The sequence below is a fragment of the Mus caroli genome, chromosome 4 (assembly GCF_900094665.2).
Source record: "Mus caroli chromosome 4, CAROLI_EIJ_v1.1, whole genome shotgun sequence".
NCBI lineage: Eukaryota > Metazoa > Chordata > Mammalia > Rodentia > Muridae > Mus > Mus caroli.
Window position 1 is genome coordinate 116,953,438 of NC_034573.1, and position 25,624 is coordinate 116,979,061.

At 51.0% G+C, this 25,624-nt stretch overlaps 1 protein-coding gene across 6 annotated transcripts in view; it reads left to right on the forward strand.

Annotated features, from left to right (window-relative positions):
• Dlgap3 (DLG associated protein 3) overlaps positions 1-25,624 on the forward strand; it is a 68,439-nt gene that overhangs the window by 7,952 nt on the left and 34,863 nt on the right. For all 6 annotated transcript variants that reach the window (XM_029476795.1, XM_021160075.2, XM_029476796.1 and 3 more), the window contains exons 2-5: positions 16,609-16,691; positions 18,131-19,282; positions 23,230-23,435; positions 23,811-23,883. In XM_029476795.1, the coding sequence (XP_029332655.1) occupies positions 18,182-19,282; positions 23,230-23,435; positions 23,811-23,883 (1,380 nt within the window). In that variant the 5' untranslated portion in view covers positions 16,609-16,691; positions 18,131-18,181. The remainder of the gene's footprint in view (positions 1-16,608; positions 16,692-18,130; positions 19,283-23,229; positions 23,436-23,810; positions 23,884-25,624) is intronic.

Here is a 25,624-nt window from a genome sequence, read left to right on the forward strand (position 1 = left end):
TGTGATGTTTAGGGGTGTTTGTGGGGAAGTGTAGAGGAGCAATATCAACACTACTCTAGAGGTTTCGTGAATTAAGAACAAGGTGGTAGCAGGAGGGGTCAGGGGATATTAAGGAGGCCCAGTATGTATGTGTGTGTGTGCCCATACAGGGCATGTAGCAATGTGGGTATTACTTATCTATGGTAGTATATGCACATATAACATAAGTATGCTTTCTAATATGCATAGGAAAACAAATTTATACACACATACACACGGATAGGCCCATACATGTTAACATACACACATATGTGAACAATGTATATGAACTGTCCCAGTATATGGTGGCTGTGGCCTAATGGCAACTTGTAGCCATAAGCCTCTGTATTTCGTGTACTCAATTCTTTGTGTTTTGAGACAGAGTCTTACTCTGTACTATAGGATGGCACAGAACTCAGAATGTATCCCATAATGGCCTCAGATTCATGGCAAAACTCCTGTCTCAGCATCCTGAGTATTGGGATTACTGGTATGAGCCACCGTGCCTGTCTCATCCAAGGCTGATGAGGGCTTATCTGCAGTCCCTGTTCCATCCCACGTGCCTCACCGAGGGCACATAGTCACCCAGTCAATGTCTAGCTTACGCTGACAACATTCTACAGATTGCACTCGGCACTCGATGCTCCTGAACTTGGAGTGACTTGAAGTCTAAGGAGAAAATGTGGAGGCATGTGAGCCTAGAGGGCACCATGAATCTGAGGAGAACGTTGGGTCAGCTCTGGAGTGGGAGGGAGGAGTTTGACAAGGACCCAAAGAAAGTGGAGGGGGTGGAGCCAAGGCTTAAAAGAAGAGCAAGCTTTTGACATGTGAGCAACCGAGAGGCCTGGTATTACGGAGCAAGAAGTGTCCAATTGGGCCACCGGTGAGATGGCTCAGTGGGTAAAGGCATTTGACACCAAACCTGATGAGTTCAGTCTCCAGAACCTACATGGTTGAAGGAGAGAGCTCCCTTCCTCAGGTGCTCTGCCCTCCACATGCACGCCGTGCATGCCACAAGCGAGTAAACAAATATACACATAAACAAATGTATAAAAACTATAAAGAGGAAAGGTCCCAGCCTGTCTCCCACCCTCCACCCTTGCTCCATGGACTCAGGGGCTGGAATAGGATAAGACTATACCTCCCACCCACCCCATACCCCAACTCCCTTCTTCTTCCTTGTCTCTTTCTCACCCCTTTCTGAGACAGGGTTTCAAATCAAGCTGGCCTCAGACACACCACCTAGCAGAGAATGACCTTAAATTTGAGCTTCCCTCTGCCTCTACTTCTTGAGTGCTGTAATTACAGGCATGCACCACCATGATAGATTTTAGGTAGTGTTGGGGGGACTCAAACCCAGGGCTTTCTGCATACTAGGCAAGTGTGTCTCCAGCCGTGCTCATGCTTTCTATCTCACCAGGAGCCACCTTCGGAGTGCATAGTGGGTGGGGCCAGAGTATTAAGTGTGAAATCATTGTCCATTGCCTCCCTGGTCCCAAGAGGCTTCCTTCCCATCCCATAGAGAAGCTGGAAAGTTCCACCACGAGGCTTGATGCTTTCCCTTCCCCTCAGCCCGGAGATGCTCTTTTAGACATTCACACCATCCCCCCCTCCCTTTCTTCAAATCTTGGCTCAAAAGTCTCTCTTCTGCAGAGGCCTCCCTCCCCAGCAGCCTAACTTAAATAGCCTCTTGCTGCTCTACTGCCGCACCCCAGTTTATATATATTTTAAATTTTCACTCGCCACCACCATTACCTCATATCTTGGTTTCCCATCCCACCAGACCATAAACTTCCTGGGAAATGGGAGGTTCGTGGGCCTCGCTCATTGCATTCTTGACTGCGCACAGGAAGCGTATCTGGCTTGGAGTGAAGCACTCTCAGTTTATTTGTAACAGATTATAGAGGGATCACACACTAGCTGTTGATACGATGAGTGGGTCAAGGTGTGAGGCGGGGAGACTGGTTTGGGGATGCTGTTGTGATAGCCTTGGTGAGAAGTGAGGATGAGGGTGGCCTGATGTAGGGTATTAACCGTGGAGGAAGAGGAGACTGTTCACACCTATGCATGTATGTGTACACACACACACACGCACACGCACACACACATACACACATTCGCACACACAAACACACAGACACACACACACACACTCGCGCACACACAGAGCGAAGGCTAAGGAGGGAAGTAGAAGTGCGGGAGTGTGTGTATGTGTGTGTGTCTCGCTGTGTGTATGTCACGACTCATACCCCCATGAGAAGCTGGACACCCTCCAGCTAACCCTGGCTGCCATTCCCCCTTCCTTTAGGATTTTGTCACTACCAACCCACACACGCCCACCTCTGCCAGCCAGGCTGCAGAGGGCTGCTAAGCAGGGTCTCTGTGGTTCCATTGCATCGGTGACGGTGATGCAAAGCCTTAGGGAACAGGCTAGATGGCAGGCGGGATACTGAACAACAGGAAGGACCTTAGCAAAGCAGAGCCACAGACACAGCCTTGGAGACAGAGAAAGAGAAGGGCGAGCTGGAAAGCTTAGGCACAGCTCAGACTTCCTGAAATCAGATGTGGTATTCTCTCTTACCAGTCCAACTCCTCCCCTGGTAGGGCGGGCACGGCAGCTAGAGATGCTGGGAGCTCTTGGTTCCTGCCTGGGTCTTTGATATGAAGTCAGGTCCCGTTTCTATAGGATGGTCTGGGACTTGGTAGTGTGGGAGGAATTTCTCTTTGTGATTTGACGGATGATTTCTTCCTCTCTCAAGAGAGCCAGGGGCTTTGCCCTTGTACTGTAGAATGGGGAACTAAGGTCGGACCTCAGGCAGGACCAGTGGGCTGCTAGTAAGAAGGAACCAAAGCACAGTCTGTGATCACTGATGGTGAGAACTAGAGAAAGAAATGGGGGTTGGGGGTCACCCTTCCCCCACCCCCTGCCTGACCTTTGGGGAAAGAGATTATTCAAGGCTAAAGATCTCTTTGAGTGTTCACCCTCCAGTCCTCTACCTAGAGCTGGACTGCTTTGCAACAGAGAGGTTGGTCCTAAACCCATTCTAGGTTGTGGGGTGGAGGGGACTCTTCTGTTGCTCTCCTATCTCTTTGGGGACTAGGGGACGGGTGCTGCAAGCCTCTCCCTTCCCACCTGGGCTGTGAGCTTGGGGGTTGGGCCGAAACCGCCGCCAGAGCCGCCCACCTGCCCGCGGTGTCATGGCAACGACTCTGCCCACGTGGACGAAGAGGAAAGGGAGGAGAAGAGAGGAGAGGTGTCGCGATGTGAAAATGGGAGGGGGCTTCTCAGAGTTCCTTATGCTAGGGTCCTCTCTCCTCTGCTTGGACCAGGTCTAACTCCTTTCTCCCCAGAGACCCCAGGGGAGGGTGTGGCTGTGTTTCTGTCCTGGCTACAGAGTGTGCTTGTCCTTGACTGGCCTGAGTAAAGATGACCTTGGCCTCTTACACGTGGACCTTGGCTGGGGTTCTGGGGAACATGGAGTTTTTGCACATGCACACTTCTCCATGTCTCCCCATACAAGTCGGGGGGTGGTGTCTGGGGCTGAGGGGATGAGAGCCCGACCTACTTCTCCATTTTCTCACTATTTTTCAAAAGGAAAATGACCCACTTTTCAACCAATCGGACTGGGGCCTGTTCCCAGGCTGATTCCCAGAGCCCCCCTGCCTAGGCCTCTGCCCCATTCCTCAGCCTCTTTGCCACGTGCTGGACCCACTTCTCGGGGAAGCAGGTGCACCTCTGTGGAGGGCTTCTTCACTGCCATCTGTACTGGGCTTAGGGAAGAGCCTGCTTTGAAGGGGGTGGGGGTGGAGGTGGGGGGCGGGAAGCCAGGGCCAAAGCTGGTCTGAGAGCAGTCAGCCTTTTTGGGCAGATGCCCTTGAATGCCACAGCCCTTGGCTTTTTGAGTGTCCCTTTTCCTAGCCCCTGACAGTCCCAGGATACACCTCCCATTTCACAGCAAGGATTCTGGGGATGGAGGGAAGGCTGTGCCCTCACCGGGTTTGTTTCAGTGGCCAGTGGTAGCCCAGCTTCCTAAGCCGCTCTTTTCCAAGGGAAAAGGGAAGCCTGCTGTGCTTGTCTGCCTGCTGCAGCTCCTCGAGGAGACCCCCTCAAAAGGCTTCTGCTTGGGTCTGGTTCCTCAGCCCCTCCTCTTCTAGGATATTGGTCTGGGCCTCAGTGCTCCCCCTCCCTCAACTATATTGGCCTGGGCTGACTTGGGGGGGTGATTAGGGATTTAATTATTTAGTTTCTCTAGCTCAGTAGATTAATTCCATCCATCACAGGCAGGCCGAGCCTTCTCTCCCTCTTTGGGCTGCCTGGCCAAGCCCAGAGGAAGGGAGTATCATTGCTCACCTGGGCCTAGTATTGGATTTGGGAACGATGGATAAAGTTCTTGTTGGGGGGGGATTTGATGTATGGCATTGAGCGGGTGTGGGTGCCTGTGAGATAGGAACACATAGAACTCTCCTAGGGAGATAAGGGTGTGGATGAAGGGTATGTCATGCTTGTGTCTGTGCACCCAGAGATCGGTGTCTTTTGGGTGGTAATGCAGATGTGGGAAAAACTCTTGTGGGAACTGTGTTTCTACATGCTAAGTGTCCCGGACTCTCTACGAGAGTAAGTGCTGTGTAAGGCGTGTGTGGATGATTGCATAGGGGTGGTGATTAACATCTGGATGGACATGAGGTAAAAGGTGAGTGGGCAGTTTGAGGTATGTGTGTGGCCATGTGTGAGGGAGAAATGGTAGGGGTGGAGCTTTCCTGAGGTGATGCTGAGTCAGACCTACGGGGTGGGGTGGGGTCTATCGGCTGACCTCATCCGAGATCTTGACTCAGAAAGGTGTTTCTGATGCATACCTGTTCAATCTGAACCTGGTCTCCTTGAGGCTGAGACTATCAGCCCCGTGTTCTACCATCTGTATCACCTCAAGAAATTTTCTTTACATGTTAAGTCTCAGTTTTCTTATCTGTTAGATGGGATGGAGGATGGTACCTACCATGGGCAGTTGTGGTAACTGTGTGAGAAGATTATTTTTCTCCTATACAGTTTAACACAGTGCTTGCACATTTACAGAATTCAAAGAGCTGATCTTAGCCCAAGTGGTGGTGCACTCCTGTAATCCCAGTACTTGGGATGCTGAGGCAGAGGTTTCATAAATGAATGACTTTGGGTCTAGCCTGGGCTATACATTGAGTTTCAGGCCACCCTAAGATGAGTATAGTTAGATGTCTCAAAAGCCAAAACTAGGGGCTAGAACAATGGCCGTGGTTAAGAGCATTTGCTGCTCCTGTAGAGGACTGGGACTGGATTCCCGGCACCCACACTGGATGGCTCATACTTGCTTGTAATGCCAATGCCCTCTTGTGTTCCCTGTGAACATTGCACATACGTGGTGCATGAGCAGACAAGCAGTTTTACACACATATACATAAGTAAGAGCGAATGAATGAATGAGACATTTTTAAAGTTGTTGGGCATAGTGGTGCATATATGTAGTCCCAGCATTGGAGAGGCAGAGGCAGGCAGATTGTTGGCATTTTGTGTGTGTGATCATGATGTGGGGGATCAAACCCAAGGCCTTGTAGATGCTAGACAAACATTCTACCACTGTATTATCTCCCAGCCTAACTTGTGATTTTGTTGAGGTTAGCCTGGTCTATGTAAGTCCAGGCTAGCCAGGGATACATAATGAGACTCTGTGTACCTCTAGATGTCCTGGAACTTGCTCTGTAGACCGAACTGGTCTCAAACACTGAGATCCAGGCAGCCTCTGCCTTCCAAGTGCAGGGATTAAGGCCCTGACTCTTTCTTTTCTTTTCTTTTCTTTTCTTTTCTTTTCTTTTCTTTTCTTTTCTTTTCTTTTCTTTTCTTTTCTTTTCTTTTCTTTTCTTTCTTTCTTCTCTCTCTCTCTCTCTCTCTCTCTCTCTCTCTCTCTCCCTCCCTCCCTCCCTCCCTCCCTCCCTTCCTTCCTCCCTCCCTTCTTTCCTTCCTTCCTTCCTTCCTTCCTTCCTCCCTCCCTCCCTCCCTCCTTTTCTTTCTTTCTTGACATGGTAGCACACACCTTTAATCCTAATACCCAAGAGGCAGGTGGATCCCTGTGAGTGCAGGTGGATCCCTGTGGTCTATATAGACAATTCTGGGACAGCCAGGGATATAGCTCAGTTGGAAGAGTATTCACCTGGCACACATGACCCTGTTTTCCATCTTCATCACCACATAGAACTCTCCTGAAATCTCAGTAGTCAGGAGGTAGAGGCAGGAGAAACAGAAGTTTTATAGTTATCCTCAGCCAGGGCTGGGCGTGGTGGCACACCCTTTTACCCAGCACTCAGGAAGCAGAGGCAGGAGGATCTCTGTGAGTTCAAGACTAGCCTGGTCTACACAGTGAGTTCTAGACTAGCCAGAGCTATGAAGTGAGATTCTGTCACAAAAACCAACCAAACAACAAACAAACAAATGACTATAGTTACTACTAATACTAATGTCATTCTTGACTACATAGCAAGTTCAAGGCCAGCTTGGGCTATAAACCATAGCCTTCCTTCTAAGTTAACAGGCAGCTGAGGCTTTTCTGTTCTGTGCCGGACTCTGCTTGTATTCCTCCCTGGGCAGGACACAAGCTCTGTCTGCTCTGGAAGTCTGGCCCAGGTGCAGTGCTGTTTCTCCCTCCTTCCAGTGCATCAGCTGTTGGTTGCTGCTTCTTGGTGACTCAGTCACTGAAGCTGAACTCATTGAGAATCTACTGTATGCTTTGCTTGGCCATGTAGAAATAGATATCTGATCCTAGCCTCTAAGGAGTTTAACCCTTGCACCCCACATTTATCTTACCGTGCAGAAGAGGAGTTAGCATCTGCTCTGTCTTGGGCTTCATGGGAAGGTAACTCTTAGTTAATACTTTATGCAGGGCTGGGATGTAGCTTAGCTGACAGAATGCTTGCCCAGCTTCTACAGAACCATGAGCAGGATCCTTAAGCACTGCATACACTGGGCATGACGTACGCTTAGGATCTCAGTTCTTTCGAGGTGGGGACAGGATGGCCAGTTATTTATGGTCATTTCAGCTACAACGTGGGTTTGAGGCTAGCCTGGCTACTTGTGAGCCCGTCTCAAATGCATCAGAGGTGCCATTGGCAGGAAGGTCTCTCTGCTCGGTGGCTGGCTGTTACAGTGTATGCTGCTTCTTGCCCTGCACACCTGACTCGTGTGATCCCCTGTACTCCCCAGTGCTCCCCACCCCTCAGCTTCCCATTCTGTTCTCAGATCCTCAACGTTCAGAGGTTCGGAGGTTCAGAGGAGAACTGGGCTTCGGCGTTCCTGCAGCTGAGTCAGGGTCAGTAGACTTCAGGCAGACCAGAAGGTTAGGAGATACCAACCAAGCATCAGCCAACAAAAGACCCTTAAAAGGGTCCAGCCTTGAACTTGATTCTCCTGTGGCATGGACCCAGAAGGAGAAGATGGGCCTTTGAGCTAGACATCCCTGTGCCAGAAGGATTGGGGGACGGGATGCTAACCCTCAGTTGTAGGTTCCACGGCAGAGACACACGACCAGTTGGCTAGGCTGGAAGTAGAAAAGGCTGTGCACTTGGCCTGCCACAGAATCACATGTCTGCTGGACCCCTGTTGGGACTTGGCTCCTGCCTCTTATTCTCTGGTGGCCCTGGCAGTCTGGCAACACCTCGGAGGCCAGAGCGAGTCACACACACATGAAAGAAGATGCTATGATATTCATGTTAGAACAGACGTGAGGATGGAGATCAATACACTATAACTTGGACGGATCAATTGGTTATTGGTTATCTACAACTCAAGGAGGCAAATAACACTGTCTCCATTTTTACAGATGAGAACATTAAAACCCAGGCAGTGAAAACAAGCTGTTTAGAGGTCAACTGAGGTAGCACAGGCTCAGGTAGATAGCATCACTTCAGTCCTCCGTGTGAGACGGTTAAGCTCTCTCTTCTCCGTCTCTGGAGTGGGGAGAGAGACTGCCATCTATGGCCACCGAGGACTCTGGAAGTCTGTGAACCTAAAGACTGATTTCTTCAGGTTCCTCCATTTTGGGACACTGGGGCTGCTCTGCTGCGTTCTGCGTGCTCGAGATGTGGGAGGTGTTCAGAGGTATTCTAGGCAAGCAAATTCCTGGATGCAAAAAAAAAAAAAAAAGAGTTTCTACGGCACCCGTTTCTGATGCACCAGGCATGGTTGCAGGTCTCTGCCCAAGGCTGTCTGAGAAATCCTCTCCAAGAGGCCCTGCGTTTAATTCTCATGCATTTAAATGACTTCCCCTTCATCTTCAGCCAGCCCTCAGCCCTGGGCTGGACATCTTATCTGCTTTACTTTAACCCTTGTGGCATCGTAGACCCAAGAACGAAACCATTCCTGTCCCTTTTTGAGCATAGGGGGACTTTGTCAGAGAGGGAGACAATTCCTTAGGGCCCATGTTTGGTGGACTATAAATCTGAATTGTTTAGCTCAAAACTTAGAAAAGACACTCTCTGTCACTAGCCACCACTGGATAGAGTCTTCTAGGAGTTCTGGTCCTGAGACTTCTCTCAGCAGGCGAACGCTCCCAAACTTGGGATCTTGGAGACCCTTGAGGAGTTGGGGTGGGGCGGGGTGGTGGCAGACATAACTGAGAGTAGAGGGGCTGGAAACAGTTGGCTCTGAGAGAGAAGGTTGGTCAGCGAGGCTGTATCTGAGGTCTTTTGGAAGCCCTGGTTAAGGAGGAGGAAGCTCATATTTGGTATGCAGGACTTCTTGGCTCTGTGGCCCCAGCTAGAGAAGGATCTGGGATCCAACAAGTCTGAGTGGCAAGACTTGGGGCTGGCGGTGGGCACTGAGCCTGGATCCTACAGCTCAGTCCCTCAGAGCCCCCTCATAGTCTTGTCTGTCTCTGCAGCACTCACTGTAAGGATCATCCCCTCTCTTCTGTCTTCTCCACCACACCTTCCCCGTGCCAGAGAGCACGTCTGATAGATACAAGCGATCAGCGAGAGCTGGGCTGTGTTTAGACACAGGATTTCCAATACCGGTCTTTCTGAGCTCTCCAAAGCCTTTGGAGGGAAGGCTGGGGAGGTCCTTTCCTCTGGCTTCTGTGCACAGGAGAGTGGGCGAGGGCAGCAGGGAAGCCATTCATTCCCGTCTGCCAGTACCATGCCTTCTAGATCACAGACGAACACAGGCCTAGTCACTGCCCCCTTGGAGCTGAAGACATACCATAAAAATGTAATGGGTGAAGAAAGCAATTTCAAAGATCCATAAGTGCTTTGGGGCGGCAGACCAGGGTGGCGTAGAAAGAACCCCGGGGAAGATAAGGTTAGACTTTCGTTAGAGTGAGCGGTTAGGGAAAGCCTGTCGGAACTGAGCCCAGCAAGATGAGACAGAGGAAGCCATGGGAATATCTGGGGCAGAGTGTTCTGGCCGTGAGAACATCAAGTGCCAAGCCCCCCTGAGGTGGGATTTTCAAAGAGATTATAGGTGGTATGGGTTATGCACAGGCTTGCATGAGCACTGTCTGATGGGTCAGGAGATGCATTTAGACTCAGCCCTGCTGAAATGTCTTGAGTGTTTTGGAAGAGGAAGCCCATTTTCTGCAGCCCTCTTGCTCCGAGCTCCCAGAAAGACCTGATTAAATAAAGTAATGAAGGTAAAGGAATATATCTGTAAACTTCCCTCCTTCCATTCTGCCCCCCTCCCCTTGCTGTGGTAAGGACAGTACGGGAGACATTTTTCCTTGGAGGCTTAAGGGCTAGGGTTGGGCCATGGGGCTGGGCTGAGAGAAGCCAGGGACTGAGGCACCCACCTAGCAACAGAGATGCTGGCAGAGATACCACAGCCAAACTAAGGTCAGATTGATTAAGGAGGCTTAGATGAAAGTGGATACAAGAAGAGGTGATGGGGTGAGAGGAATCCATAGGCAGAGATAAATAATTGTGGAATTTGAGTTGTGGGCCAGAGGTTTTGTGTTATAGTTCAGTGCCCCCCACCCCCAATCCTATTTCCAGTGGGCATGCCGCTGCTGTCAAACAGGGAAGCGGCACACTCCTAGCTCTGTTAGTTCAGTTGATACAGGGAAAGGGGATGGCTAAGTACAACCTGAAGCTAGAGCTCCCAACAGCACACATGGTTCAGTCACAGGCATGGAGGAAGCCTGGCTCCCAGCAACAAAACAAACCCTAGACCTCACTGGCTAGGAAATCTGTTTGATTGAAACCAGTATGGGGATGACCTCATAGGCCCTGTGGGAAGGGATAAAGCTGACCCCTGTCAAAGAGCCGCAACATCTTTTCGCAGCTCTCTGGACCATCCTATCTAGTTCTGCCAGCAGCATCCCAAGGAAACAACGAATCAGCTAATATTTAATTTTTAAAATCTCCCTCTTTACCTAAGCCATCCTGTGGGTAAGTCCCCAAGACACTGGTTTTTCTTGAGCACATCTGGATCCCTGGTCCCCAGATGTGGGCCGTCAAGAACAACTTGTCTCTTGGGCAGCAGAGGATCACCAGCCTTAGGCAGTTGTCCCAGAGAGAGTAAATGACCTGTTCAAGGTCACGCTGTAAACCGGTGAAGGAAGGAAGAAAACAAACGCTAGCCGTCACTTTAGCCACTTGTGCAGAGCATTTACTGTGTTAGCCACAGTGCTAAGGACTTGATGTGCTGAGTATTAACCACCACGTCATTAACACCTTCACGGTGGCTCTAATGACCCCATTTTATGGATGAGAAAATGGTGCAAGCTCAGCGAATCACTGGCCTCTGTGTACCCAGCTAGCAAGTGAGTAGCAAGGGATTTGAACCTAGATCGTGAGATGGCAAAGCCACTCCAGTGAGTGCTTTGATGAGGGGTGGGCCTGGGAGTCACCTCGGTCTCAGGGAAGGCATGTCAGCTGACCCTGGGGCAGGGGAGGAGGCAATCTGACTTCTTCTGCAGCTCCTTTCCTTCTTCCATTTTCCATTCTTTTTCTGGAAGGTAATTGCTTGGGGCAGTGACAACCTCCTGGCGAATTACACAGCTGGCTTCCCAGTGAGATTTGTAACAACAACCTCACCAGCCTGGCGGCCCCCAGCAAGTTCCGGTGTAAGAAACTAATTGCTGAATTGTGTAGTTGGCGCTAAATTGGGTAATTTCTTGGTGACGGCATCTGTGCCACATCTTCCATTACCAGATAAATTTGAGGTCTATCATGGAAGAACCTGTCACACACAGCACCCTCCTGGTCTCCACTCATAGACAGCCACAGGTAATTGTAGAAGTGGCTGCCTTCCTGGTCCAGAGGTTGACCATCTGGGCGGCTCTCTTGTGTCATGGGATAAGAAGAAAGGTGACTTGATTTGGTAAAATGGAGAAAAAGTAGGGCCAGGGATGTAGCTCAGTTGGGAGAGGTGTTTGCCTGGCAAATACATGGCCCTGTGGTTTGGTCCCCAGAACCACATGAACCAGACTTCAGGCATGTCTCTAGTCCCAGGACTCAGAGATAGAGGCAAGATTGTTACAAATTCAAGGTTGATACATAGTGCATTAGAGACTGGCTCAGGCTACACGAGACCCTGTCTTGGGCTGGTTTGGCTGAAGCAGAGAGAACAAGTAAGGGTGGAGTGTTTGGGAAGAGGATAATGGGAAAGGAGAAAGGGCCAGGTGCTTGGCTTAGTTGGCCAGATTAAGATGCTAACTCAAGGATACTGGCGAAGAAACTTCAGGGAGTTTCCTTTAGTCTCTTTATTTGACCTTGGACTTGGCATGACGTTATATTCCCCACACAGAAGCAAGTTAAATGAGGGCTCTCATTAGCTGTGCGGTATGTATGCAGTCTTTTTATTTGTTCGGTTGCTTAATACCTGTTACTTTCAAATGACATTTTACCAGCTCAGCTTTTCAAGGCTAATGGTGCAGGCAGTAGCAAAGCCATCAGGCTGCGGAGTCGGGCAATGTCGGCTTCGCTATCATCTCTCCGTGTGATCTTGGTGGCTTCAGGTCCTATTTCTTTAGATGGGAATGTATGGAGGGATGAAGTCACATCCTGGGATTCAGATCAAATGCCTTAAGTCAAAACAGGCATACTCAACAAATACCTACTACGCGCCAAGCGTTGTGCCGGGGGCTAGGGGAATGTGCTGAAGATGGTCAGAATTCCTGCCTGGAATTCACATCCTATCGGGAAAGAGACAGCCACAGAATCATACACATTTAAAATGGCAACTAGATAAGAGAAGGGTACAGAATGCCCTGAGAGCAAGCAGCAGGGAGATCTGACCTAGTCAGGGAGGCCAGAGAAAGCGTCCCTGAAGAAACGACAACCAAGCTGAGATCTGAAGGGGAAACCGAAGTCAGCAAGGAAGAGGTGGAGTGGGGGAAAAGCTCTCTGGACAGGGAGTAGGCTCCATGATGTGAGGGATCATGGAACTGAAAAAGGGCTGGCTTGGCTGAAGCAGAGAGAGTGAGCAAGGGGAGGGGGGAGCATGTGGGGAGAGGATGGTGGGAAAGCAGAAAGGACCAGGTGTGTGGCTCGGCTGACCAGCTTAAAATGCTAACCCAAGGATACCGGTGAAGAAAGCAGAGAAGCGGTATGGTCACATCTGCATCACCAAGTGATAATTTGGGTCACCAGAACGGGGAGACAAGTTAGGAGCCTCCTGCATATGCCCCAGCAGAAGGTGATGTTTGGGGTGCAGCTGGATTCAGTAGCACCACTTTCTGTCGCAAATGCAGAAAATCTGGCCAACAGGGGTTTAAAATAGAGTTTGTTCCTCATCATAGATAGGCTTGGAGAAAGGCAACCGCTTGTGTTGGTTCTGTGGCTCGATGGTGTCAGGACTAACATCTCTGTGACTTTCTAAGCCTCTCTCTCAAGCCGGGTACCCTGGATCTGGTCATCATTGTTTTATTCTAGCCAGAAAGCATGGGGGAAGGGAGGATGGTACCCGTAAGCCCCATCCCTTGTCACGAAAGCAGACTTTTCCCCCAGGAACCTCATATTTTCATGTATAAATCATTAGCCACAATGGAATGGCATGGCTTCATCACAAGGGAGGCTGGGAAGAAGGGAAAGGGGTTTGGGAATCATTCTCCGCTCCTCCGCCAGCAGTGATTGGTGGGCATGGGACTCAGTGGGCACAGCTATTTTTAGGAAGCAAGATCCATAGGAAGGGGTGATGGATTGGGCGACGAGCTCTCTCCTTGATTGGTTCTCCCTCCCATTCACTGTATTTAGCGATGAGATGGGGGCAGAGGGGGAGGCATGGGATCTGAGGCATACGAGTTCATAATTAAATCTTTCCTTTAAAACCGGGTGTAGTGACAAACAAATGCAGTCCTAGCACTCTGGAGGTGGAGGCAGGAGGATCAGAAATTCAAGGTCATTTTTGACTGTGTAAGGAATTCAGAGCTGGCTTGGGCTACATGAGAGCAATTTTTTGTTTTGTCTTGTTTTTCGAATTCAGGAATAGAATATCTCCCTCCTTCAGTAACTTGTATTTAGTTATATTGTTTGCTGTTTGTATGTTGAAGATCCTAGACACCCAAATAAAGGCTTCTGGTGGATTTGCTTGAACACCTGTAATTCCAACGCTCAAGCGGCTGGGGGAGGAGGGCCTTCAGGCTTGGGCTGCATAGGGAGATCCTGCCTCAACTTAAAGAAAAAAAGAAAAAAGTATGGCCTGGAGAGATGGCTCAGTGGTGAAGAACCAGTAGTGCTCTTGCTGGGCACTTGAGTACTCAAACCTCAGAAAACTCAGAGGCCTCTGGTCTCTGTGGCCGGCAATACTCACATCCAAATACCCCACATAGACACACAATCTGTATATAATCGAAAAGAACACATCTTTTAAAAATAATAATAAAATGCCCCCAAATAACGGTGTGATGTTAGAGATTACACTGTGTAATCTTTGGGAATTTTCAACTTTTTTTTTTTTTTTTGGTTTGTCTTTTGAGATTGAGTTTCCCTGTGTAGCCCTGACTGTCCTGGAACTCACTCTGTAGACCAGGCTGGCCTTGAACTCAGAGATCTGTCTGCTTCTGCCTGCCAAGATCTGGGATTCAATGGGCGCACCACCACCACAACCACACGGTGGGATTTTAAGCTTTCAAATTTAATTTTATTATTTGCTTAAGTGTGAATGCTTTCCTGGGGGTGTGCACGCATGTCATGAGGCATATGTGGGGGGTCAAAGGTCAACCTTCGGGACTCTCTTCTCTCCTTCTCCTTGGTGGGCTTTGGGGAGCCAACTCAGATTGTCAGGCTTGGCTGCAAGCCCCCCCCCCCCCCCGTCCACCACTGAGCCATCTCCTTGGCCTCTACTTCCTAGGGTTTTAAAATGATTTCATAGGTATTGTGTCATTTGCTGTTCACTAATGTCCTGGATGGTATGTGGACAGGTATATTAAACTTGGAAGATCACCCCATTTGTCTGATACCATAGACCTGGTTTGGGGCAGTGTTTTGTTCTTAGACAGTTCTTCCTGTAGGGAATAGGTGCTAGCGGTCTATCTGGCGAGCTCCTGTCTGAGACCAAAGTTAAGGGAACGTGGATTGGTGAGAACAAGAGAGAATCAAGTTTAATCAGAGCTTGACGACAAGCTGGGTGGGGTGGTTCATACCTATAAACCCAGTACTTGGGAAGTGGATACAGAAAGGTCAGGAGTTCAAGGTCACCCTGGGTTATAGAAGGAGTCCTAGGCCAGCCTAGGAGTCAAGAAACTTTTCTCCAAAAGCAAAGCCAAGAGGGTGGGAGAGACAGACTCAGTCCCTAAGAGCACTTGCTAGGATCTGGGTGTCTCCCAGCATCCGTGTTGTGGCTCATAACGATCTCCAGTTCCAAGTGATTGTACACCTCTGACCTCAGCAGGCACCAGGCACACATGTGATGCATGTACATGCATGATGGGAAAACACCGATACATATAATGTACAAATACATACAGCTTAAGAAGAAAGAAACAAAACAAAACAAAACAGAACATTCCAATGGCAACTGAGCAGCTTGGTGGCAGCCGCTGTAGGAAGCCGGTGGCGGGGAACACCTTCGGACTTGGACATCCCCTGTTAGGTAGTTCAGTGTGAGGTTCCAGTTTGATATGTGCCCCTTTTGTCTGTGACTATGCCACAGACAAAGCTCCGGGTTAATCAAAGCCTCGTCTCAGTTGGGGGACGCTTCTGGGCGGTTTTCCACAGGAGCCCAAGCTTCTTGGTCTGAACTTCCCTCTCATCCTAGCAAAAGGACAATAAAGGAAAATTGCCATAGAGCCAGGCTCTTGGTATCAGTAATGTCACCCCAGTGTCTCTCTAGGCAAGATAACAAATGGCTCCTTTGGTCCAGGCCCTGGATCTGGGAGCAGTTTATATCCGAACCTTTCCTCTATCGACTCTTATGGACTTCCCATCCTTTCCATTGTGTCACATTCCTCAGGGTCAGGAAGTTCTTCCTGATGTCTGACTGTGTCTCTTTCACTATTATTAATCATGCCCCCAAATCGAGTTCTTCCCTCTGACATCCCCGTCTCTAATAATGGCATCATTAGTCTTCCAGTCACGGCTACTGAAAACTTGAGAGTCATCTTCCTCTCTGACTCCCCATCTTCCAGTATTTGCCAAACCCTCACCAGCTTCTGGAACATTCCAAGCCCAACCCTCAGAATTTGGTATTTGCATTTTTTTTGTCTGCCCTGTACCCACTGTTTTTTCCACTGGGAATTTATCCCACACCCAACCTTTGTCTACCCATATTGTACTTCAAATGCCCTCATCTCTGGGAAGCCTTCCTTCTTTCCTCTCTACTGACTCTGCTCTAGCTGTTAATCCAAGCCAGACTAATATTTTGTCACCTCTCCTGCACAGCTACTTCCTCACCCACAGGGAACAGTGACTTAGGACTGGCTCAAGTCAGAGATGACTGGAACCTAATTTTTTTTTTCACCTTACTAGAGACTGGTAGTAGGAGAGATGGAGACCAAAGCAAGCAATTTCTATCCAGTGTGCTTGCTGCTTCTTGGGGGGTACCTGGAGTGTCATAAAAGCCCAGTGAGAGGCATAATCCAGAATAAAGAGTACAAGAAGTCTCCATGGGAAGTTGAGGTTTCTTAAGAGTAAGTGTTAGCCAGGAGGAGAGCTCGAGAGAAGAGAGAACCAAGGAGGAAGGAACAGCTTGCGCCAGAATATAGGGACTTGATAATTCTGTCCCTCGAGTTCTTCCTGTTAGACTACAGACCCTTCAAGGATAGGGGCCACACTCAAATGACCTCAGTACGCTTCTCGTTCAATCTGCCTTGAGGTGGGCACTCAACAAATGTCTGTGGAGTGCAGCCATATTTAAGGGCAATGGGAAAAAAAAAAAAAAAAACGCTGTAGCTGAGCCTCATGGACAGATCACACAGACACCTGCAGTTGGAGGTAGTCCAACCTATGAGCAAATTTGCATACATTTGCATAATGAAGCCAACCTCATTTCCCTGAGGGTCTGAAGCCTCTGCATCGTGGGGGATCCAACCAGGCCTGGTTTGGGGGGTTGGGAAAGAGAATCGCCAGGGCAGAGATCTGTCCTGAGGACTCCGGGAGGAGTGCCCTTCCTTGGCTCACCCCCTCTTTCTTTCCTGTCAGGAGCCAGTGGTCCTGCGCCTGCTGAAGTTAGGATTCTGCCTGGTGGTGAGGATCCTGACATCAAGGATGGGACACCCCGGATGGTGAGTGTTAGAAGATTTGCAATATGGGGGTTATACTTGGGTTCTTGAACCCAAATACTTGATGGGCAGAGACTCACCCACTTACTGGCTTTTCCATCTCTCCATTTTGAGCTCCATTTTCTCACGGTAAGTGTGGATAATGTCTACACGACAGGATTTTCAGTCAGCTTAGAGACTAAGATGTGCACCATAGCCAGCACATCGCTAATGTGAGGAAAATAGTAGAAGATGAGTTTCCAGCAGGATCTGGAAGAGGCCAGAGACAGAATGGGTGCGGGGAAGCCATGTGGGGAGGAAGGGAGGTTGAGTCTTAGGAGGTACCGCTGTCTGGAGTCTTTGAGACTGTCATCTCCTAGTCAGCAGATGGCCCAGGAGCTGGTCTAGGGTGGGGGAGGGCTCCGTCTGCCAGATCCTCTGTCCCTGTCCCTCCTGCTGTCACCTCCTCCTGCCATAGCTCCTGTCCTGGCAGCTCCTGGAGTCCTGATTGGAGGCAACTCTTGCTGAGAGCTGACCTCTCTTGTCCTGTCGCCTCGGCAAGCCTGGGATGAGGGCCAGGGACACTGGTTCAACAATGGTTTCTCTACTGGCTTCCAGCCTTACCGGCCCACTGTTCCTGGGAGGAAGAACTCCCGGGTTCCACGTAGTCCAGTGGTCAAATGTTGCCTGGTCTAGCCAGCCTTCTCTGGAATCTTTTCTCCCCACCCTCCCTCCGCCCCCAGATGCCATCTCATGGAGAATGTGGCAAAGGAAAATAGGCCAGGGGAGGGGCAATAGTCAGTCAAGCGAAGTGCCTGGCATACCTGGGAGGGGACTCCAGTGGTTAGTATCTGGAAGCCAGCCAAGGTAGGAGGAGCCGACTCAGGTTTTCCTGCCCTATGGCATTCCCCGAGAGGGGCGAAGGGGAGGAGCCTGCAGTCAGAAGCAAGGAGGTAGAAGGGCAAGGAAGAGAGGTTTTATGGAGTGGCATGGAGATGTAGACCTGAAGTCAGTGTCTCATCTTGGCACCTGCAGCAGGGCGGTGAGGGATAGGGTTGAGATGGTGGAATGGCTGTGGATCAATTTGCTTCTGCTTAGCTTGTTAAAAGCCAGTTCACCTAATGACTGGTTTCTTTGAATATGTGGTACGTCTGCTTGGGTCGCCTTTTGTTTTTGATAATCTAAAGATATTTAAAAGCCCATTTGGCTGAAAGCATTTCCTCTTGTGGATAAGTATTTATCAAATTTCAACAGTGATGAATGATGGGATTATCCTGTGCCCTTGTGTCTTTGTCTATTATGACTGTTTTAAGGACTTTTCAGTCCATGTGTGGAAAGGTAGTATAATTAATCACAATAAATTGGTAGGCAATACCAACAGGGATGCCACGGTGCCTGGTGAAAGATGATTTTAGGTAGAGTGGCCTGTTGTTCAGTCCAAATCTCTTTTTTTTCTTTCTCAGGAGGTTCCTGGGGCCTGGCCCCCAACAATATGAAGAGCCTTTGCTGAGGCCATGAGGGGTTACCATGGCGACCGAGGCAGCCATCCCCGCCCAGCCCGCTTTGCTGACCAACAGCATATGGACGTGGGCCCAGCTGCCAGGGCCCCGTACCTGCTGGGCTCCAGGGAGGCCTTCTCCACCGAGCCCCGCTTCTGTGCTCCAAGAGCTGGCCTGGGACACCTTTCTCCAGAAGGACCACTGAGCCTGAGTGAGGGTCCATCATCAGTAGGCCCCGAGGGAGGCCCAGGGGGGGTGGGGGCTGGGGGAGGCAGCAGTACCTTCCCCAGGATGTACCCCGGCCAGGGCCCCTTCGACACCTGTGAAGACTGTGTGGGCCACCCACAGGGCAAGGGTGCCACCCGATTGCCTCCCACACTCCTGGACCAGTTTGAAAAGCAATTGCCAGTCCAACAAGATGGCTTCCACACACTCCCATACCAGCGAGGTCCAGCAGGGCCTGGTCCTGGACCTGGATCTGGCACTGCCCCCGAGGCTCGCAGTGAGAGTCCTAGCCGCATCCGGCACCTGGTTCACTCAGTGCAGAAGCTCTTTGCCAAGTCCCACTCTCTGGAGGCACCCGGGAAGCGAGACTATAACGGGCCCAAGGCCGACGGAAGAGGTAGCTCTGGGGGAGACAGCTACTCTGGTCCAGGCTCTGGAGGCCCCCCCACCTCCCACCACCACCATCACCACCACCATCACCACCACCACCAGTCCCGGCACGGCAAACGGAGCAAGAGCAAGGACCGCAAGGGGGATGGGCGACACCAGACCAAGGCCACAGGCTGGTGGAGCTCTGATGACAATTTGGACAGTGACAGTGGCTTTCTGGGTGGGAGACCTCCTGGAGAGCCTGGTGGTCCCTTCTGCCTGGATGCTCCAGATGGGTCCTACAGGGACTTGAGCTTCAAGGGGCGTTCGGGCGGGTCGGAAGGCCGCTGCCTTGCCTGCACTGGCATGTCCATGTCCCTGGATGGACAGTCAGTCAAGCGAAGTGCCTGGCATACCATGATGGTCAGCCAGGGCCGGGATGGATACCCAGGGGCCGGGCCAGGCAAGGGGCTGCTGGGTCCAGAGACCAAGGCCAAAGCCAGGACTTATCACTATTTGCAGGTGAGGCTTGGTGGGATAGGGAGACCTGTTTTGAGTCCTCACCAGTCTGGTCAGCTGGGGGAACGATGGATATGGTTGGGTGGTGTGCCAGTGTTGGAGGTCTTGGAGGAAGGAGGCGCTACCTTGTGATACTTTGAACCCCTTTGGGGCCTCCCTTTCCTCATTTGTACAATGAAGGGACCTCCCTAGTCTGAGCAGTGATGTTGATGCCAGGAAGACTCCTTTGCCTTTTGGTTTGGATGACATGTGCTGACCTCTGTCTTCTGGGGTGGAAGGCGGTGTGAGGTTAAGGGAAGGCAGTGGACAGGGCATAATGGTACTACTTAGAGCATTGCCTTCGAGCTCGGAGCTTGGGAGTTGGAAAGAAATCCCTCCTGCCCGAAGCCCTCCCCTAGACTCTTTATATGCAAATCCTGGTGGTCCAGTTTCTTGGACTATGAAGATCAGATTCCAGAACGTTCCTCTACTTGGGTTTGTCATCTGACCTATGGTGTGGTGGGACAGTCCAGAAAATTATGGAGGACATTGGAGGAAATGCCTCTTGGGGGATTTTCCCAGGCTGGTGACACACTGGAGTCTGAGTCCTGATGTTATTCAGGCAGAGCTTCCTACGGGTGGATGGAGAAGTGATGGCCATGGCCCTCTCTCATCCTACCCAGGTAACCTTGTGGTCTTTTTGCCCCAAGGAGCTCTGAGTCCTTTCCTGAGGCTCTCGTTCCAGCTTCAACCAGTCCGCACTGATTTCGTGAATGCTCCTGGCCTTTTAGGGGTAAAGGCCAATGCAAGTTTTTGGAGATCCGCCAGACTTAGGGTTATCTCCTAAGTGTGCATTTCTCTTCGGTTGTTAATCCTCATTCATTCATTCATTCATTCATTCATTCATTCAGTGAGCACATCCTTGGTACAGTGATAAAGACCCTTGCTGCCCAGAGCTCACGATTTCTAGGCCATAGACCAGGAAACAGATGATAGGCTGTGTGATAGAAGAGAGTTCTGGGTCCTGGGGGAACACAGAGGAGGCTCCTCACTCACTTGTGGGTGGTGGTTAGGGGTGGCTCCAGGAAGCTCCTGTGAGGAATGTCTCCTGAGCTGAGTCTCTGTGGAGGAGTTGGAGTTAGTTGAGTGCCGATTGAAGGTGTTCCAGGAAGATCCCACAGCACGTTGGAAGGGATGGAGAGGTGAGGCTTGCATGAGCCTTTGGGATGACATTGGCCTTGCCTGTAAGTTGTACACATGTTAGTGCTCTCCTGGGGGAATCCCATGAAAGCCCAGGAGAGCAAATAGTGCTATAGCAAAAAACAGGGATCTGAGACCTCGTAGGTTAGCTTCGGATTGTTCCCTCCCTCCGTGGGGAGGTTCTCTAGGCTGAGAACTGAAGAGTGCCGGGGAAGGCACCATTCCTCCCCTGTAACCAGACCTTGCTACCAGATTTGCTGCTCTCCGCTGCTTCTCCAGGGCTGTCCTGACCTCCCTGGGGGCTTCCTTTTTAACATGCACCTCACAGTGTCCTGCAGAGGAGGAGAGAGCGCTGCAGTGGCTGTGGAGTGGGAGCCCTGCAGCGTGGCAGTGTGTGCCCTGGTCTCCTGCCATTCCTCTCTGTAGAGGATGGAGGTGGGGATGGCTCTCAGGGCCTGGGATTCCAGAGCATCCTAACATGATGGGGGTTGAGAGTGGGGGTCTGAGTTCAAGGGAGGGTGAATCGAAGGCTGCAGGGGCTTTCCAAGATAGCCGGATACTCCCTGGCACATAACCAGGGGCGGTTGGCTTTATGTGACATGGTGTCACGGTATATTCCCCTCTCTTTTTTCTGTTTTGTTTTGAGATAGGGTCTCAGGTAGGCCATGCTGATGTGATCTCCAACTCCTGTGTAGCTCAGAGTTACCTCCGTCTGCTTCCATTCCATCTCCCGCGTCTGGAGGGAATATATCACCATACTTAGCTTCTTATCCCTTTAATGAAGTCTGGTTTCTCCTACTGGACACCAGTGTGCCTGTGAGCCTTTTCCGGATCCCTGCTTCGCCCTCAGAGAGCATCAGTCATTTACCTCTCTGATTCTGTCTTTAGATGGAGCTCTGGCCTCACTGAGCCTGCTCCCTTGTGAGGGTCTCTTCCTGAACCTTCTAGCCTCACCATGAGTCCCCCTCCCTTAGCCTGGCTCCTTGGAGCCTCTCCTCCTTGCTCTGTTTAACCTCTTCCTTACTGCATGTGCTTTCAAAGCCTTGCCAGCCTTCTCTCCTTCCACCTCATTCTTCACCGTGTAGGGGACCATCTTGGACTCCAGCCCATGGAGTTGATCCCTTCCCAACCAGGGCTTCTTCATCCCTCAACTGGCCCTGGAGTAAGAGCCTACCTTGACTGGCTCTCTTGAAAACATAGCTACAGCTGCTTTTCTCTAAAATGTTTCTCCAAACCTTCACCCTCTACCACTTCTTGCCATCCCTTTCTACTTAAAGTCTCAGAGTGTAAGCTCCTTTCCTCGGGTTCCCTCACCTTTCACCACAGTCAGATTTCCACATCCTGCCCTTGAATGTGCCCTGGGCAGTGGTTACCGGTGGTCTCTGGGCAGCAATCCCCCAACAATGTCCTGAATGCCTGTAATAATAGCCCTCATTTACTGGGCAATTTCTGTGTTGCAGGCTCTCTGAATTGCTTGTTTATCTTACCCACCGACCCTTCTGATGCAGGTATAATTACTTTTACCTATTTACAGCTCAGGAAACTGATTCTTAGAGCTTAATTAGCTTTGCCCAAGTTCACCTAGCTAGCAAGTGACAGGGCCAGACTCTGCCCTGGGTCTCCTAACTGCGGAGCACAAGTTACTGACCTTGAAGAGCACTGTGGCATTTGACATAATCGACTCCCTTTTCTTCTTGAAATGTCTCGTTTCTGTGACATGGCATCCTCCTGACTCCCTCCCACCCCTCTGCCCACTCCTGCTCAGGTGACTTCACAGGCCCCCTTCTCCTTTCTTTTTTCCTTTTTAAAATGTCAGTGGGGCCTTTCCTCAGTTCTCTCCCTCTTCTCCCTGGGGTGTCCCCTTTACTCCTGGGCATCTGGTTACCACCCTTGATCTCTGCCTCTGCGTGTCTGCCTCCAGCTGGTCTTTGCCAGTAAACCCCAAGACTTTGCATAACAACCACCTTCCTGGGTGTTCCTGGCCCAACTCGGGGTGCTTAACTCTGAACCTGTCACTCCTCCCCAAATCTGGGGTTCTGTGGCTCAGTGCAGGACAGCCCGCTCTACCCCTGGGTCCTCAGCCACCGCCCTCCTCAGCCATCTTGGATTCCTCCCAGGCTCCTCTTCCTTCCCCCACTAATCAGGCTCACTGATGCTCTTTAGCGCATCTCATCTCCATCTCCTCCTCTTTCCCTTATTCTCATTGTCTTAATTTAGGCCTCATCATCCCTTGCCTGCAGAACAGCCTCAGTCTCCTAATTGGCTCCCCTCCTGCCACTTGAGCTTCTGCCCCGGCCTGATCTCCTGACCATCTAGCTTTGGTCTAGACTGTGGAGTGTGTTGATATGCTCCCTGCCTGATAGCCTCTGTGGTTCCTTGAGAGCTGGGAGGGAGTCAGGGGATGGCAAGTGGACGCCTGTTAAAAGGATGGAGGAGGCAGGGGTGAAAGGTCACTGAGGTCAGGCTGTGCTGCACAGATGAGGGTATGATTGACAGGCCACGCAGGCCTCTGGTCTTCAATGTCTTGGCATCTCTTCAGCTGACCCTCTTCTGAGTAGCTAAAGGTCTCTGGAGGGTGATGCAGCCACCCCCACAAGAGAGGGGAAACACCCTGACACATTCCCTTCAAGTCCTCTGTGCCTACTCAAGTCAGTGTGGCTTGCTCCCCCAGCAGGGTAGAGCGCCTCCTACTGCCAGTGGGAGGAAGAACACCCTCTCCTCTCAGCGGACCAGTAACGCTGTCTGAGGGACAAAGGCCCTTGTCCTTGCAGGTGCCGCAAGATGACTGGGGGGGTTACCCCACGGGTGGCAAGGATGGGGAGATCCCCTGCCGCAGGATGCGGAGCGGCAGCTACATCAAAGCCATGGGGGATGAGGAGAGTGGAGACTCAGATGGTAGCCCCAAGACGTCTCCAAAAGCTCTTGCCCGACGCTTTGCCTCCCGCCGTTCCTCCAGCGTGGACACAGCCAGGATCAAGTAAGGATGGTGTGGGGAAGGGTATCAGAGATGATTCCGAGATCCCGCAGGAACTGTATGTGGAGGCTTTGGATGGGGAGCCCTGCTTAGGATTCAACAGACTATCTTGCTCTGCTCCAAATGGAGTGGAGTCATGGTCTTTGATTTAGTGTTTCTTTTGCGTGCGGGCGTGGGGGGTGGGGCAGGGCAAAGAGAGGGCTGTGGGGCGGGGGCGGGGAGGGACCTTTGACTCCGAGTCTCCTGGGTAGTCTCTTAGTGTGTGTGGGGGTGGGGTGGGGTGGGGGGGAGAACCTGGTCAGAGGCCCTGATACCATCAGACCCTCTCTCCACCTTGGCGCACACTCCCATTCTGACTCTGCCATTTGCCTCTTTCAGCTGCTGTGTCCCACCCCGGATCCATCCCCGGAGTTCCATCCCTGGCTACAGCCGTTCCCTCACAACTGGACAGGTAGGGCGTGGCCCTGTATAACACGGGAGGGAAGGGTAGGAAAGGGAAGTCAGTTCCGTGCTCTGTCTAGGCTGTGATGTCAGTCTGTGTGGAGAGAGAGCAAGTCTGGTTCTGGGAAAGCCCCCCAAAGCCCTGAAACCTGCCTGTGACTTCCAGATCTGCCTTGGGCTGGGAATCCCGAAGAACCCACACAAGTATGCTCCAAGTGGTGAGCATGTGTGAAGGGCAGCATCGTTTCTGTTGGGTTCTCCATCCCTCTCCAAGCCTGACTGCTCCAGACTCATAAATGAAAGGGACAGGCAAGGCATAGTCAGAGCTGAAGTCTCCTGGGCTGTCTGGACCTGAGTTCTGCAGCCATGACCTCTACTCCCTCAGACCACCTTCCCTTTCAACACCCCTGTTTCCTAATCTTGGAAATGACGGGAATAAACCTGGCACTTGGGAGGTGGAGGTGGGCAAGATCACAAGTTCAAGGCCAATCTTGGTGTAAATGCTCCGCTCTCAAAGAAACAAAACCAAAAAGCAATGTTAGGGCTGGAATATCTCTCAGGGGATTTGTAGGAGTTCCGTGGGAAACACCATTCAAACAGAAGGCACTGGTCCAAAACTGTTTTATAAAGCGAGTTCCAACGCTGGAGATGTAGTTCAGTTAGCAAAGTGCCCGCCTAGCATTCACAAAGCCCTGGGTTCAATTCCCAGTGAAGCCTACAAATGGGTATGGTGGCACGTGCCTATCTCAGGAGACAGATCAAAAGTGCAAGGTCACCCTCAGTTATTTAGCAAAAGCTGGAGGCCAGCCTGGGGCCCAAGAAACCCCATCTCAAAGAAAATACAGCGACCTCTCTACCTAAGTGCAGGCCTCCCTTTCCATTAAAAGGAGGCAATGGCAGTTTATATTTGAATGTAGGAACAGGGTTGAATAAAGGCTGAACTACTTACCAGCTGAGTGACCTGGGGCAAGTTACATGACTTTTGAGCCCCTTCCTTCCCTATTTAAAAACAGGCATCATAATAGCATTCTTGGCACGTAGCCAGTGCTCAATAAAGGTTAGCTATTTTTACTGTTTGCTGGGGGGTGGGGTGGGGTGAGAGCAATGCAAAGAGCCATGCAGAAGACCGTCCATTGGCTCCTATTGTGAGCCTCCGCAGTCTCTCAGAAACCCTTTGTTCCATTTCCTGAATCAGGGATTCTGATTTGGCACAGCTGTCTCTCTGCCTTGAGCCAGTCTCTGTTCCTGGTCCCACCGGTTAATGCCCAGTCTTTGTGTCCCTTGACCATCGGTGACATCTAACATAGCTGAGGACCCTTCTTCCTGGAACATGTTTCTCTGGTAGCTTTTGGACACCCCACCCCCCCATCTCCTCCCATGACTGTGGTGACATCTGTGTCTCGGGATGTCACTACTGGAGTTTTCCAGGGCTCTGTCCCTTCTCTGCTTTTTACGCCCACTCCGTGGGTGATCTCATCCAGGCTTGTAGCTTTGAATATTGCTGAGAACCTGATGACTCCCAGATGCATAACTCCAGCCCAAAGCCTCCCTGAGAGGCCAGACATGCACATGAAACTGTGTTAGAGCTCACTTGGCTGGCTGCTGCAGACACTTCCCCTGTGGTGGTTGTTGTTGTCATTGTCATTGTCGTCGTGGTCCTCCTCCTCCTCCTCCTCTCCCTCCTCCTCTTCCTCCCCCTCCTCTTCTTCCTCCTCTTCCCCTTCCTCCTCCCCCTCCCCTCCTCCTCCTCC